This window comes from Prunus dulcis, chromosome 1 (genome assembly GCF_902201215.1).
Source record: "Prunus dulcis chromosome 1, ALMONDv2, whole genome shotgun sequence".
In the NCBI taxonomy this organism is placed as follows: domain Eukaryota; kingdom Viridiplantae; phylum Streptophyta; class Magnoliopsida; order Rosales; family Rosaceae; genus Prunus; species Prunus dulcis.
This window is the reverse complement of record NC_047650.1, coordinates 18,524,771-18,540,220: the sequence shown is the minus strand read 5'-3', so window position 1 is coordinate 18,540,220 and position 15,450 is coordinate 18,524,771. Positions and strand designations below refer to the sequence as shown.

Here is a 15,450-nt window from a genome sequence, read left to right as displayed (position 1 = left end):
GGCCACGTGATATACCTCGTGCAGGTGATCGAAAATCATCATTTGATACGCACCAGCTAGAGAAATTTGATATCAACAAAGCCTAAAATGGCTAGTCGCAGCCGATCATTTTCCAATTTAACAACCTACTTATTTATTTACCTTTTTTTTTTTTTCATTTTTTTTTTGAGGACCTTTCCTATTGAAAGGGGTGATAGCATATTAAACTCACACACAAACAACACGGATGCTATAACTTGAACCCAGAACTTTACTTGAGAAAGTAAATACTCCAAACTACTACACTAATGAGTCCTGTGCAATTTATTTACTTACGATTATAAAAACTAGTGTGAAAAGTGAAATTAAGGTCAAAGACGTCTGTTGGTCTTACCAATACAGGCAGCGACATGAATATGAAGCTGTCTGTCTCATTTTATATCTTGTAATTGTCTTTTGGTCTTTTGAAGTCTTGTAACAATTATTAACTCAACACGTCTTTATTATATCTTTGACTTTCATTTTCTTCCTACTACTTTTCCTGAGGGATATTTTGATTTTCAAAGAAAAAGACGTCTAATCTTCCTATTTAATAAAAACGTCCCTTTTTTGGGTTGTGTTTCTAGTTGCTGAATTGGGGATTTAGTCATTATTTGAGTTTTGCGTGATTCTCTCAAGATCAATTCAACATGTGGTTGTTTTTTATCACTTGAGAAGATTTACCCATATTCGGCACATAGTTGCTTTGTACTTTTGTTTGTTCTTTAATAATATACTATCGCTTATTTTCGAAAATAAAAAACGTCCCTTTGGATGTTTACGTTTTTACATGCATTAATTTTTCATTTCTACAACTTGGACAGGAAATCGAAGAGCTAAGTACATGCCATTCAATCCTATTGCTTGTTTAGCAACAAAAAATTGTTTCAGAGCCAAGTAATTATTATAAGGTGCCATGCATTAATTTTACATGCTTATTTTCGAAAATAAAAAACGTCCCTTTGGATGTTTACGTTTTTACATGCATTAATTTTTCATTTCTACAACTTGGACAGGAAATCGAAGAGCTAAGTAATTATTATAAGGTGCCATGCCATTCAATCCTATTGCTTGTTTAGCAACAAAAAATTGTTTCAGAGCCAAGTAATTATTAACTTCGCCTAGAGGTAGCTGCCTTTATTTTCTTTCTTTCCAAGTCCTTTTTCTGCTGATAAACTCACTTTAAGTACATATTGCTGGCCACCATCTTTTACTGTTGATAACTTGTTTTGAATCCTCCTCTTGCTTCCGTGCTAAGCAAGTGGAGTCGAATATAAAAGAGAGAGTGATATATATCCACAGAAGCCACTGCATTTTATATATCAGAAAAAGTTGGGGAATTTTCAGTTGAGTTAGTAGTAATAATTATGGATCATGAGGACAATGAGGTGAAGAAGCCTTTTGAAATTGCAGGTAGAAGCTTAATCGACTTGGTCTTCTCTTGGTCTCTTAGGAATGTTCTCTTCAGAGATCTTTACAAACACCAGGTTTTGTGTCCAGTTATTTATCTCCTCATTATGCATATCTAGCTAGCTAGTGTTGTCAACTTTCCTTTCAGCTCATTTGTTAATTTTCTTTTTGTTTTGAGTTATATAAATTTCACATTATTCAATTTTGCAGGTGACCAAAATTCCAGAGACATTTTCGACAGTGGCGCGTTACATGAAGTCATTCATTCCTTCACTTATTGAAGAAACACATGCTGATTTACTCTCAAACGTTACGGCAATTTCGCAAGCACCTATTTGTGAGATTCTGACTGTTGAAACTTCTAAGCATCATAGGCCTCCCAAAGACTTGTTTTATGAAATTACAGTTAGGAAGATGATTGCGACAGAAAGCAATGCAGGAAAATATGAGCCAGCGGTTGGAGATATCTTTGCCTTGACAAATATTAGACCAAAATGCATTGATGATTTAAACAGGCCTAAACATTTCTATCTTATTGCATATGTTCTCGGATCGAAAGATAGCTCAGACAATCTCCAGATACTCTCATCAAAGCCTATCAGTGGGGAAGGATACAAGCAAATAAAGAGCAAGAGAGAAACACTGTTTGCTGTGTATCTGATGAACATGACCACAAATGTTCGTGTATGGAAAGCGTTGAATTCAGAAGAGACAAACACCAATATCATTAAGAATGTGCTGCAAGTGCAACCCAATTCATCAGACGTATTTTTCTGTACTCTTGTACTTAAACTCAAAGTAAATAGTCTATCCCTCGCTAATTCATTTCATGTTTGTTTCTTACAGGGGGAGAATTCTTGCACAATCTGTTTTTCCGAAGACATGTGCTCCCCTGACCTTTCTACAAAATGGCCCACAATGTGCTCTGATCTAAATGATTCCCAAAAGGCTGCAGTTTTAAACTGTATCAGTTTGAGTAAGTGTCATCACCATAATGCTGTAAAACTAATATGGGGTCCTCCTGGAACTGGAAAGACCAAGACAGTCTGTACGACACTCTTTGTCCTCTTTAAGTTGAAGTGCAGAACACTAACATGTGCACCAACCAATATTGCGGTGTTAGAAGTTACGGCACGACTCTTGAGGTTGGTTAATCAGACTCTTGAATATGGAAAGTATGGACTAGGAAATATAATTCTATTTGGGAATCTGGAGCGGATGAACATCGATAATTATAATGACCTTTTTGAGGTATTTCTTGATAGTCGTATTAGTATTCTGTCCAAGTGTCTAGCCCCTTTGTCTGGTTGGAAACATTGTTTAGAATCCATGATAGGTTTACTTGAGGATCCAGAGCAACTCTATTCCTTGTATTTAAAGGAAAAGAGGGAACAACACAAAAAGAATGATGAGCACAATGATGAGAGTGATCTTTTGACGTTTGAGGAGTTTGTGAAGAAAAAATTTGATGACGTTAGTGAGCATCTGAAAACTTGTATGGTAAACTTGTACACCCACTTGCCAACATCTTGCATTTCACTTGAGGTGGTGAAGGATATGATTAGAGTTTCGGATTTGCTTAAGTTGATTAAATCTATATTGCATCGGGCCGGTGTTGCTAATGAAAGGTTACAAACACTTCAAAAAGATTGCGCACAAATTCTTAAGTCGCTTCGTGAATTTTCTGTTCCAAATTCAAATGACGGACAAACAATAAGAAATTTGTGCTTGGCAAATGCTTGTTTAATATTTTGTACTGCGTCAAGCTCTGCAAAATTGCACACTGAAGGAATGGCACCTCTGGAAATGTTAGTGGTTGATGAAGCAGCTCAGCTGAAAGAATGTGAATCAGCAATTCCTTTACAACTACCTGGTCTTCGCCATGCTATTCTCATAGGAGATGAGATGCAACTCCCTGCAATGGTTAAAAGCAAGGTTTTCTTTTTACTCTTTGTTTTCTTTAGTTCTTTGATGAAGCTTATACACACGCGCACACACATAAATATATTATCTTAACATCTTAGCAAATGAACTTGTTAGCTCTCCGAGAATGCTGAATTTGGAAAAAGTTTGTTCGAAAGACTTGTACTGTTAGGCCACGAGAAGCTCCTTCTTAATGTCCAGCATAGGATGCATCCATTGATCAGCAGGTTTCCGAAACAGGAGTTCTACAACAATCAGATATTAGATGGTCCAAATGTCAGTGAAGTAAGCTATGAGAAGTCCTTCATTGAGGGCAGAATGTACGGGCCATACTCCTTTATAAATGTAGCCAATGGAAAAGAAGAATTTGATCGCGGGCATAGTCTGAAAAACATGGTTGAGGTTGCTGTTGTATATGAGATAGTTTCATGCCTTTACAAAGGTAATTACTGTCCTTAGCTAGTTGATGTTCTTAATTGTTTTAAGAATATGCTGCTTGAGAAGGTTTTAGCTTGGTACATGATACCTACTACTCTGTAGTTTTCTTAACTTTTCCTTCTTCGCCACAGAATTTACTCGAACAAAGAAGAAGGTTAGTATTGGGGTAATATCACCTTACAAGGCTCAAGTTAATGCAATTCAATTGAGAGTCAGAAACTACAGTGAAGTTTCTGGCACAGATTTCTCTGTAAGTGTGCGATCTGTTGATGGATTCCAAGGTGGTGAAGAGGATGTGATAATTATCTCCACTGTCAGATGTAATGGGAATGGATCTGTAGGTTTCCTCTCCAATCGTCAGCGAGCAAATGTGGTTCTAACTCGTGCCAGGTATTACTGCATGTTACATCGTAGCTTGCTCATGTTGTAGATTAGATGTTTTGTCTGAATTATTGGTAGTTTTGATTAAGTTAATTTTTTGTGGTTGTGTTGGTGTAGGCATTGCCTTTGGATATTGGGGAATGAAGCGACATTGACTAACAGTAACTCAATTTGGAAGAATCTAATTCTTGATGCGAAGAAACGCGATTGTTTCTATAATGCTGATGAGGACAATAACTTAGCTCAGGCTATTGCAGCAGCCCTTCTAGAGCATAACCAACTACATACTCTGCTTGATGCTGATTCTATGCTGTTCAAAAATGCAAAATGGAAGGTATGCTGCTACTTCTGGTTTTCCTTTTTTGTAATCATCAAAGTATTTGCATATGTGTTCATTAGCAATAATCAGTCTTTTTCCGATATAGGTTTGGTTCACCAAGGAATTTAGGAATTCAATAGCAGAAATTAAAGACACTGAGATTCGACAGGACGTAATTTCTTTAATAAAAAAGCTTTCTAATGGTTGGCGCCAATCTCAGAATGATAAAGTGATTATAGGCCATGCGAGGACTTCTGCTGAATTGCTAGAGACGTATGAAGTCAATGAGCTGCTGTATCTCATTTGGAGCGTAGAAATTCACAAGCAGAACTCAGATTTTGTCCAGGTTATGAAGATTTGGGACATTGTCCCACTTTCTGATATTCCTAAACTTACAGAGCGCCTTGACATCGTCTTTGGGAATTACTCCGTCGAAAAGATGAACCGTTGCAAACTCAGATGTTTTGATGGGTATGTAAATTGTCCTTGGAAATTCTTTTTTTCAACTTTTATTCCTCACAGGTTGGCAAAAAACTCAGTTTCATAGTACCTACTTCAGTGGATTTAGCTTAAATAACTCATTATTGCTTCACTGGTGATCAGGGTCAATGTTGTTCCAAATAGATGGCCAGCAGATTCGAGCAGCTGCGACGAAGCTGATCCAACAGAGTTCCTTTCAAAACCATTTTCTTCACTCAGTCTGAGAGATAGGCCATCATCAAGTTCATCTTTTAGGTATGTTGCATGCATTTGGTCGAAAACATTTAAGCCTGTTGGGATATCCAGCTTTCACTTCCTCTCTTCTACAACACAAAATATGTAGTGATAATCACCATTTCTCTAATTTGTGTTCATGGATTGCTTTAATTTAAGTACTAATTATTTCATATTAATTATTATTATCAGAAATAATTTTATGTCAAGAATGAGTGGAACCAAGGGCTCTGGATCGAGGCCAAGATGGTAGTTAATGTTGCTTATTTAATGGTACAATTTCCTATATGTTCTTCTTACTTACAACTTTACATTTGAGCAATCTTTTCATAAAACAGACTTTGGTGAATGCTAACAATTTTGAACTTTAAAAGACGGTGTGTGCAGCAGCAGCAGCAGGAGCAGGAGCAGGAGGCAAGGTGTTTTAGCTGTATGTTGGAAAGTTGTAGCCATTGCCAATTTACCTGATGTAGAAGAAGCATGTTTCTGTTTGCCTTTAATTTATTGATGCGGCAATTCAGTGAAACAATTATCGAAATATATGAACCATTTTAATTACTTGATAGCTTCTATTGGCGTTGTTTTTTTGGGTAGAAACTTGAAAGAAGTTCTTTTTAAATTGTGGCTGTTCTTGATTCATGGGTCCTCTTTTATTCTTGTGAAGTCCTATTTAAAAGTTCATTTTAAATATTAAATTCGCATTTAAGGTAATTATTTTTAATTTAATATTTCATCTTTTTTAATTAGTGAAACTGATGGGATTGAGGCATTGGACTTGATTGTGGTGACGAAAATAAGAAAATTAGAATCACAGTGACCAAAATCGTCCCTAAACCCTAACCTAGTGATTAAAATTGTTTTTTACCCTATTTGATAAGGTTTATTTTTATTATTATTATTTTTTTTTTGGGTTGAAGGAAATGAAAAATTCATTACCAAATAAAGTTACAAAAAGCCCAAATACATGAGTCAAAAAATGAAAACCTAGGCCTGAGTAATAACAAAAGAAAAGCCCAATAGCTCATGCCCAAAACAACAAAAAGCGCCCAAATTACAAAAACCCTAAAATAAAACCCTACACAAACGAAGCAGCCACTGCCGCCTCCGCTCGATATGTCGCCGCCGCCACAACACCAAGATCCAGAGAAATAGTGGTCAAAATTTATCGTTGAGTTACAGAGCCCACATAGCCCAAAGATGCAGATTAAAGTCTTAGATCTAATAATGGGTTGTAGAAATGAAGCAGTTGCAGCAGACCAGTAGTGGACCCAGTGAATCCTAGGGAAAGAGGACTTTAGAGTTTGAGATTTGGTGGGAGGAGAAGGTATAAGGACAGGTGCATGAAGGTGTGGTGGGATGAGGGGAAAAAAGGATGAGGGAGATATAATGGCTGAAAAAGAGAGGGACATGAGATGTAGAGGGAAAAGTGGAGGAGGTTTTGGCCAATATCAGAAATTTCATGGGAGAAGGGGTATTCGAAAATAGAAAGAGAAAATAAAATAGAGGAGAGCGAGAAGTCATACGAGAGGTGCCAGAGAAGCTGCCCCGAAGGTCGGCGGAAGAGAGAAATTTTAGAGAGAATGAAGAGCATCTCTCTCAATAGTTGGTTAATAAGGTGGTGTTTTTTTCCTTTGAAATTATGAATTTGCTCTTAGTATTGACTCAAATTTAGATGGACACTTGCGGGTTTTGAAATTGTAAGGAAATGTGTATAAAGTCGTGAAAATATGCAAGGAAGAAGATACCATTTATATAATCATGGAGATCTAAATAGTAGGATCATGCTTAGTTTAGCAAGCTTAAATTACAAAAAATAAAAACTAACATGTTTTATGTGCTGCTTGTTATTTGAAAATATTGGGCATATTTTAATAAATTAAGCAGCTATAAAAACATAAAAATATGAGCAGTTTTCAACCGTTCATTATTCAAAAGAGTTTGAATAGGTGTTTATATATATGGTATTGGGTGGTGGAAAGGGATTCCTCTACTTTGATGTCTGTTGAAAGGGGATCTAGGTCTTGTTGGCTCTGTTGTGCAAGTGACTTAAATTCTTTCTCATTCTTTCAGAGATTTTGACTCTGTTAGCGTAAATTTGGAAAATAACAGGTGTTAGTGTATATATAAATGGAAAAATTTGGGCAAGAGCAATAATTATTATGACATAATTAAGTTAAAAAATCGAACAGGACAAACAACACTCTAAATACATCAAGCATTCTATTAATATGATGGACAAAAGTATAAACTCAATCTATTGAACCAATTGAAAACAAATGCAGAACAATTGCGACAATTATTAATCTGGTTTTTGTAATCCTTTTAGACATGATATTCAAAAATTACAAATTCCAACGAACAGATAGCTAGAAAGAAAAAAAAAACCACATGCATGAGTTAAATTATAATATTTTTATTACATCTATAGCCTACTAAAGCAAAATGGACGCACACCAACAGTACGGCGGCTATAGAATTAAGAATAGTCAAACAATGCAGCACCTGAAAACGAACTTCACAATCTATAGCCTAACGTATCTGAAATGCTGCTCATATTTTTAACACCAACATAAATTTATTTTGTGTAAACAACTTTATAATTATAAATATCTATTATTTTATAAATAAATTAACTTGATTCTATAACGATCAAACAGTATGCATATATTAATGTCAAGCCTAGTTAAACCAATATGCACAGTTAGCACATTCGATTCAAAACTCATAATCAATCCAGCCCACCAAACCAAAAAATAAAGTGAAATGTTTCCTGAAAACCTCAAAGAAAAAAAAAATTCAAAAGGGAAAAATAAAAAACTCATCATCGAAGCATATTCTACTTCTATTTTGTAGGGCACTAAATATTACTTCCAGATAACTTCTATGCAAGCACAACTGATGACAACAAAATATAAAATGCTACAATATGATTAAAATTGGTTTAAGATAACTAAAAATCTTAAATTTGATGAGGTGAGGCATTGGAGGGGTTTTCATACCTCCAAAGTGATGACACCATGAAAGTGTCTCTCCTCTTGCTTTTTGGGGTAGCCAAGCTATGAAATAAAGAAAGGGTCAAATTATATCCGGATATCAATTTGCAAGAGTGAAAGGAGCAGCAATAACAATAGCAACACATTTACAATCCAATATTCTGAAGTACAATAAAGAGAAATAATGCAAAGCAAACAAATGACTGAATTCTGATATATTGGGGCATATATATAAGTTGCGAGCTAGCACGTGCTACTCCATCCTTTATAAGACTTCTTGTTTGGCAGTAAGACACTGTCCCAAACAGACAAAACACAAAAACAACCCAAAAAGGCCAAAAGAAAGAAAAAGAAAAGAAGGGTCATCAACAATTACTCGTTTATCAACAGAGATCGCAAAAAATAAAACTTGTTCTCTATTTTTCCTAAGCAAATCAGTTGAAAATAAAATATCAGAAGCAGGATTGGTCTCTTTGCCATAAGGTGAAGTTGTCCTTCACTGTGAAAGGCTTCAACCACCTTCATGCTGACAGCTTGTGGTTGCCTCTGTTGCATAGAACTGCTTCCACCTTCAGCTTCCTTGTCACCTGCCATCTTCAACACACTAGTACATGCATGCTGCTCAAACACAGCTCTGATACCACTTGTTGTGAATTATGGCTTGACTCCCATTGATCTTGTCGTTGATGGACTTTGTGACAAACACAAGGATGGATGAATCACACACTCATACACTTGCAGAAAATAACCAAGCACAAAATGACACAAGTATTTATAGAGGTTCAGCAATTGCCTACATCCTCTTGGTGAGCCCCTTCAGAAATTCACTAATGAAAGAATAAGTTACAACCTTGGTTTACAAAGAAAAACCCCTTTGAACTCTATTCTCTCCCCAAGCTCTCTTTTCTCTCTCACTCCTTGCTCTCACTTTGATGCACTTGTGAATACTCTCTCACACTTGGTGTTTCCCCTCCTTGGTGTCTAGACTTACAAGACTCCAACTCAGCTCCTAACTTGAGCTGATTGCTCTCTCTATTCTTCCCTTGATGGTTTTTCCTAGACTCACTAGTTTCTAGCTACTTAACCACACTTGGTTGCCTTGCATGCTCTCTCTCTTCTTCCCTTGATGGTTTTTCTTGGACTCACTTGGGCTCACTAGTTTCTAGCTACTTAACCACACTTGGTTGCCTTGCTACTTAACCACACTTGGTCGCCTTGCATGCTCTCTCTCTTCTTCCCTTGATGGTTTTTCCTGGACTCACAAGTTTCTAGCTACTTAACCACACTTAGTTGCCTTGCATCATCTTTCTTTTATAGACAGGCCTTTAGACTTAGGAGGAAGCTTCCTCTTCCTTCACATTCACACTTTCAGCCACCCAACCTAAACCATAGTTAGACAAGCCAAAAGATAGTCATTACACTTTAGCCACCTTGTCTAACAACCTTTGATACAAGTCAACAAACATCATTAAATGGTGTTCTAGCTTTTCTAGCACCTTGGCAAACTTCCTAGAACCATAAAAGCCTTTGGAGGCACATGGAGTTAGGTAGGGAACAAACACATGTGAAAAGAACCTGAAAATGCGTGGAAAAAACAACACACGTGCGACTGGTCGTATTACAATCTGCCTGAAATCGACTGGTCGCTCCTACCTGGCAACCGGTTGCTTCCTCCATTTTCCAGCTTCTTCAACTCTGCTTCAAAACGACCAGTCGCTCCTACCTTGCAACTGGTCGCCTTCTGTGACACCTGCATCCTTAATGTGAGCCAATTTCCAACAGAGGCTGCCTCCTTAATGAAGAGGATGTTATAATTATCTCCACTGTCAGATGTAACTGGAATGGATCTGTAGGTTTCCTCTCCGATTGTCAACGAGCAAATGTGGTGCTAACTTGTGCGAGGTATTACTGTTACATTGTAGCTTGCTCATGTTGTAGATTACATGTTTTGTCTGAATTATTGGTAGTTTTGATGAAATTAATTATTTGTGGTTGTGTTGGTGTAGGTATTGCCTTTGGATATTGGGGAACGAAGCCACATTGACAAACAGTAACTCAATTTGGAAGAAGCTAATTCTTGATGCGAAGAAACGTGATTGTTTCTATAATGCTGATGATGACAAGAACTTGGCTCTGGCTCTTGCAGCAGCACGTCTAGAGCTTAACCAAACAGTATGTGCAGCAGCAGGAGCAGAGCAATTTACCTGATGTAGAAGAAGCATGTTTTTGTTGGTCTTTAATTTCTTGATGCAGCAATTCAGTGAAACAGTTATCGAAATATATGAACCATTTTTTATTACTTGATAGCTTCCGTTGGTGTTTTTTTTTTTTTTGGGTTGAAAGTTCCTTCTATTCTTGATTGTGGCTGTTCTTCATTCATTGATCCTCTTTTATTCTTGTGAAGTCCTATTTTTCTTCTTGTGAAACCCTAAACCCTTTCTTTTTGAAGAACTTAAAAGCAATTATAAACATGTTCATGTTGTAAAATGAACTAGAATATGTGCGAATATTGAGCTGCACGTAAAGTAGATGAGACACAGCATTTAACGAGGTTCGGCTATGCCTACGTCCTCGGAGAGCAGTAGCAGTAGCTTTTCCACTATATAAAATAATAGGGCTACAACACTCTCATTCTTCTCTCACCTGGAGGTGTCTGTGCAAAGGCAGGATAATGCCTTATTTATAGGCAGATTGGGGGAGGTAGCTAACCCACATGAATGTGCACTAAGGGAAAGTTGCAGACAAACTTTACCCAAAGTCTCCAAATGAATAGTTAGTGGACTCCACACAAAAACCTTTACAACACTCCCCCTTGGAGACCACAAATGATATGTCGGTTGCATCATTAAAGACTTGCTTGGAGAAAAACCCAGTGAGGTAGAAAATTGATGGAAGGAAGAAGATTACAGTGCAGCATACTTCTGGATGCTCCCCCTGATATCTTCATGATTATCTTTTGGAGCGAAAATCTTTCTGAGTGAGTGGAGGATGTAGCCATTAACAATTCTCATAGTTGAGTAAGTAAATATATTTCCAGTGAGCTATCTCTATGTAAATCATAGAAATTTTCAGAGTCCGCGTTTCCAACAAAACCTGGGCTATTTGTAAGTTCACTTGAAAAGAATATGCCCATACATGGTGTTATGCGGAGATAGCATCAAATATGCCTCACACCATCCCAAAATGATGGTGATGGAGTTGAGCTCTATCTGAAAAATACGATGTCCGGTCCAATATTACAGAAAATCCCTAAAGTGCCCAACGGATAATCCTCATAAAAATGCTTCAATACTTTCTTAGTATAAGCAAGAATCTCGTTGGCATAATGCTCGATCTTTAAGTCGAGACAAATATTTCTTGAACTCTTCAGGAGTTTCAATATGTTGCAAACATATTATAATCAATGTACTCACTGAGGCAATTTATGCACATTAGTATTGAGTACAGATCTTGTGCTTCAGGCACATGTCCTTCAGGGACTTGCTTCATGCAATTTCAATCCTTTCAAGGATTTTGTTTAAAGGGATTAAACTTTATGACACATTATATAGCTTTAACCTAGCTATTTATACATCTTTAGGGAATCGCTTCTGGCAATATGCTCCGTGCATTTAATAACCCTTAAAGATAACATGTTGGTCTCCGTAAATGTGCAATAAGGGGGCACAATTGAATCTGTAAATATGGAGAAAACCCAACATTCCTTGTTTCTGCCAGAAACATTGTGTCATACAAAGTAGGTATATTCCCTTTTATTCCGAACACCCAAGTATAACTTTCAATATTAACATCTTTTGGGGTTCGTACTGTGGGTTTGTTCTTTCACGTTCATTCTCATCTATAATGGAATTGCCTCATTCCATTTTGGCCAATGATATTGTCGACATTTAATAATTGAACATGGTTCCAATCAACACAGCCCATTGATGATTTGAGTAGCTACTCCAAAATCAAAATTTGTCATTCATCAATTCATGATCCCACCATTCTCATTTGCATGCGCATGCATCAATTATAAGCATTTCTTTGCTTTTGGGTACCCAAGCCACTTCAGGGGGCTTTTATTATGTGAGAATGTGGATTATAACCTCCAATGGAGCGTTATTTTATAGTAGGGCATGGATAATCTCCATTTAGGGAGTTGGAACATTTAGAACCCATATATCTGTCATGCTGCAGGCATGCTATAGATTAATACATACATGTCAATTAATTTCTGGGACTTTAACCCATACAATTTGCTACGCATTAGGCGTGCACAATATCAATATTGACATGTCAAAGGATTGTCCTTTTGGGACTTCAATCCACATCATTTGCTACGCAACAGGCGTGCATCATATTGATCACTGCTATACCCATATTCTGTTCTTATGGGACTTTAATCTGTGCAGTATATTATCAATGTATCCAACTTGCAATCTGTAAAATTTGCGTTAATAATTCATGGATACATACAAGCCATTCTTTTGGAACGGACTTATCTCCCCATTTGGTTACCTTTCAAGATAAAATATCAAATAAGTATATAAGCATAAAATAACACAAGTATTGCTTACATCCTTAGGTGGGAGAAACTTTTCTCAAGTATCATTCAAGCTCATATCGGCCCAGTAAATATAATGTAGCGCTTGATGATCTAGTTATATCCTGCAAGAGCAAAAATCACACCTCATTTGCCTCTGTCAAAACAAATAACCCTTAGCGTTAGGATCACTGCATGGATTCTTTCTTCGGATGTTCGTTCTAAAGAAATAAAATCCCTTATGAACAGAGAGTTATAAAAAGAAAGAAAAGATACAAAAATTGTGATATTGATTGCAAGGTAAGGTAAGCAATCAGGTGAGGAAGCTGATGAGAGCAGACAACAAACTCTCATTTCTCCTAGTCTAGAAGAACTTCAGGAGATTAGAGCATGTGGTCGCCTTCACAGTTCCCCGATGTAGCAGAAACGTGATCAAGGATAGTCTCGCTTCCTGAATGGATGATCAGAGATAGTCTTGCTTCTTAAGCACATTGAGTGCTCACTGATATGAAAAACAAGTGGATATCGCATATCTAGATCTGCAAAGAAAATTTCGTTAGTAACACATTTATACACAAATACAAGGAATAGGTAGAACCGGTGAATTTCAAATTAACCATAGGAAAATTGCGAGATTCTCGGGGTACTTTTGAAAAAGTAGCTCCATAAAATCCGCAAAGCAAGATCGGCTTTGACGAAAATAATACTTGAAAACGCCGAAAGTGCCGACAGGCATTATTAGAGGCCGCGTGAAGTTTTGGAATCTGGGAAAGAAAAAGAGAATATGGGGATCCGAGAAGATATTGGGATCCTGGAAACGTTGCCACATTTCCGTCTATAGATATTGCCTCTACAAAACTTGATTGGAGCAACTACGTTTCAACTCAACTTCCTTCATTTTCTGAAACTTTAGTTTTTCTAAGACTTTCTTCTAAACCTTCTTAAAATGGCTTCCTCTTCTTCCTGCCCAAATTATTTCAATTTAAATGATGCTCCCACAACAACCAGTGATGCCAAAGTTTGGCGTCCATCCTTTGTATCCCAAAATCGTCATCTCACAGTTAATGATTCTGTGATGATGAATGATGCTACTGCTGTCATAGTAGCTAGGAATTTCATTACTCCAATGGATGAAATATTGTTAACAGGGAGGTCTGAGGAAGAGGCTATTGATGACTCAATGGCTTCTAGCATTCAGAGTGCTGCTTCTGTTTCTAACATGGCTGATCGTTTTCGTGCTAGAGCAAACGAGGTTCAGAAGCTAACAACTGAAAATTTGTCTCTTCAAAGAATGCTTCATGAGTCTCAACAGGAGGTTGAGAAACTTAAAGGAGAGAATAATGCCTTGTTGAAACTGGTGAGTTCGTATTCTGTTGATACACTGAGAAGGCTAGACATGCTGCAGGTCTCCAATGAAAGAATTTTGGGAGACCACGAGAGGCTTATGGCTAAGCTTAAGAGGCACCGTCCTCTTCCTTCAGAGGCTTCCAGAACATAATGTAATTTTATAGATTTTACAGGGCCTGCACCTTCATTGCAGGTGGAAAAAATCTATCTGTTGTATGCTCCTTTCCTGTTATAATAATTGCGCACATTCTTAAACTTGCACCTGTGGTTTTTACGTCTTTTCAAAATGACGGTTTGGAACCTTGTGTCTTATAGGTTCAAGTAACCACATCAAATCTCTCAAATTTCATATTTCAACGCATGTGAGCCCGGAACTTTTGGCCTGGGCTAAACACAAACTCAAAATTTATTCGCCCTTTTCAAATGGACATGAAATATGAATTGAGTAGAAGCCACGATAATATCGCAATATAGTAGTGAAGAGCATTAACTACTATATGCCCACAACTTCAAGTTCGGGATCTCTCATATATTTGGATCCATGGGCTTCCGGCCCAGATATAACAAAATATGTGGGGAGCCTCAATTCATCATTTGAGGTTTATACTCATATTATCCATTTCACGGTGTATTCTTAACAACCGGAATTCACAAAATATATTTCTTCCTTGAGGTGTCGATTATAACATAATCAAACTTTATTAAATTCATCATTTTCTTATGCCAAAGAAATATGTGGTGTACCACAATTTGCAATAATACCTCAAGGGTTGTCCATTTAACTGTTGGAACTTTAGGTTCTCAACACTGTTAGGTTTTGAATCTCATGCCAAAATCACATATTCTCATGACATAGACATTCAATCCCCTTAGATTTTGAACTCCGGGCTAAAATCACATATTCTCATGGTATGGATATTTTTACAATTTTCTGTACATATTTCGGGACTTCAAGCCCTTACATAATTGTCCATATTTTGAGGAACTTCTGGCATCTTATTTAATTGCTCATCCATGAGTTTAAGGAACTGCAAATTCCCTTTTGTATATAGTGACGGTTTACCCAAAATGGTTAATATTTATGTATACGTCACTATTCATATATCCGGTACTATTCATCAAGTCATGAATACGTATCTATTCATGTGTACAGTACATTTGCCAGTACAGTTATTATCCATATGTACTGCACTATTAACCAATACGATACTGTTACATCATTAAGGAACCTCAGGTCCTTATTTACATGTCAAGGATCAAGGACCCTCAAGTCCAATCACATGTTTACAAATATAGTACCGGAGAGACTGCCAGCTCTCATATCAATATCATCATCAAGGATCTTCAAGTCCTGATGTAATTGTATGATGAGGATCAAGGAA

General features: G+C 37.0%; 1 protein-coding gene across 2 annotated transcripts; it reads left to right on the top strand.

The window, feature by feature from the left end:
• Window positions 1-1,209: 1,209 nt before the first annotated feature.
• Window positions 1,210-5,761, top strand: LOC117616586 (helicase SEN1-like). 2 transcript variants are annotated; one of them, XM_034345946.1, is made up of 10 exons: window positions 1,210-1,505; window positions 1,639-2,193; window positions 2,275-3,363; window positions 3,469-3,793; window positions 3,921-4,179; window positions 4,288-4,504; window positions 4,596-4,960; window positions 5,093-5,224; window positions 5,396-5,476; window positions 5,591-5,761. In XM_034345946.1, exons 1-9 carry the CDS (start codon window positions 1,386-1,388, stop codon window positions 5,454-5,456), a joined length of 3,123 nt encoding a protein of 1,040 aa, XP_034201837.1. In that variant the 5' UTR covers window positions 1,210-1,385; the 3' UTR covers window positions 5,457-5,476; window positions 5,591-5,761. The 2 variants fall into 2 exon arrangements, with proteins under 2 accessions (XP_034201837.1, XP_034201836.1); XM_034345945.1 differs by having other exon boundaries at window positions 5,578-5,761.
• The last annotated feature ends 9,689 nt before the right edge of the window (window positions 5,762-15,450 follow it).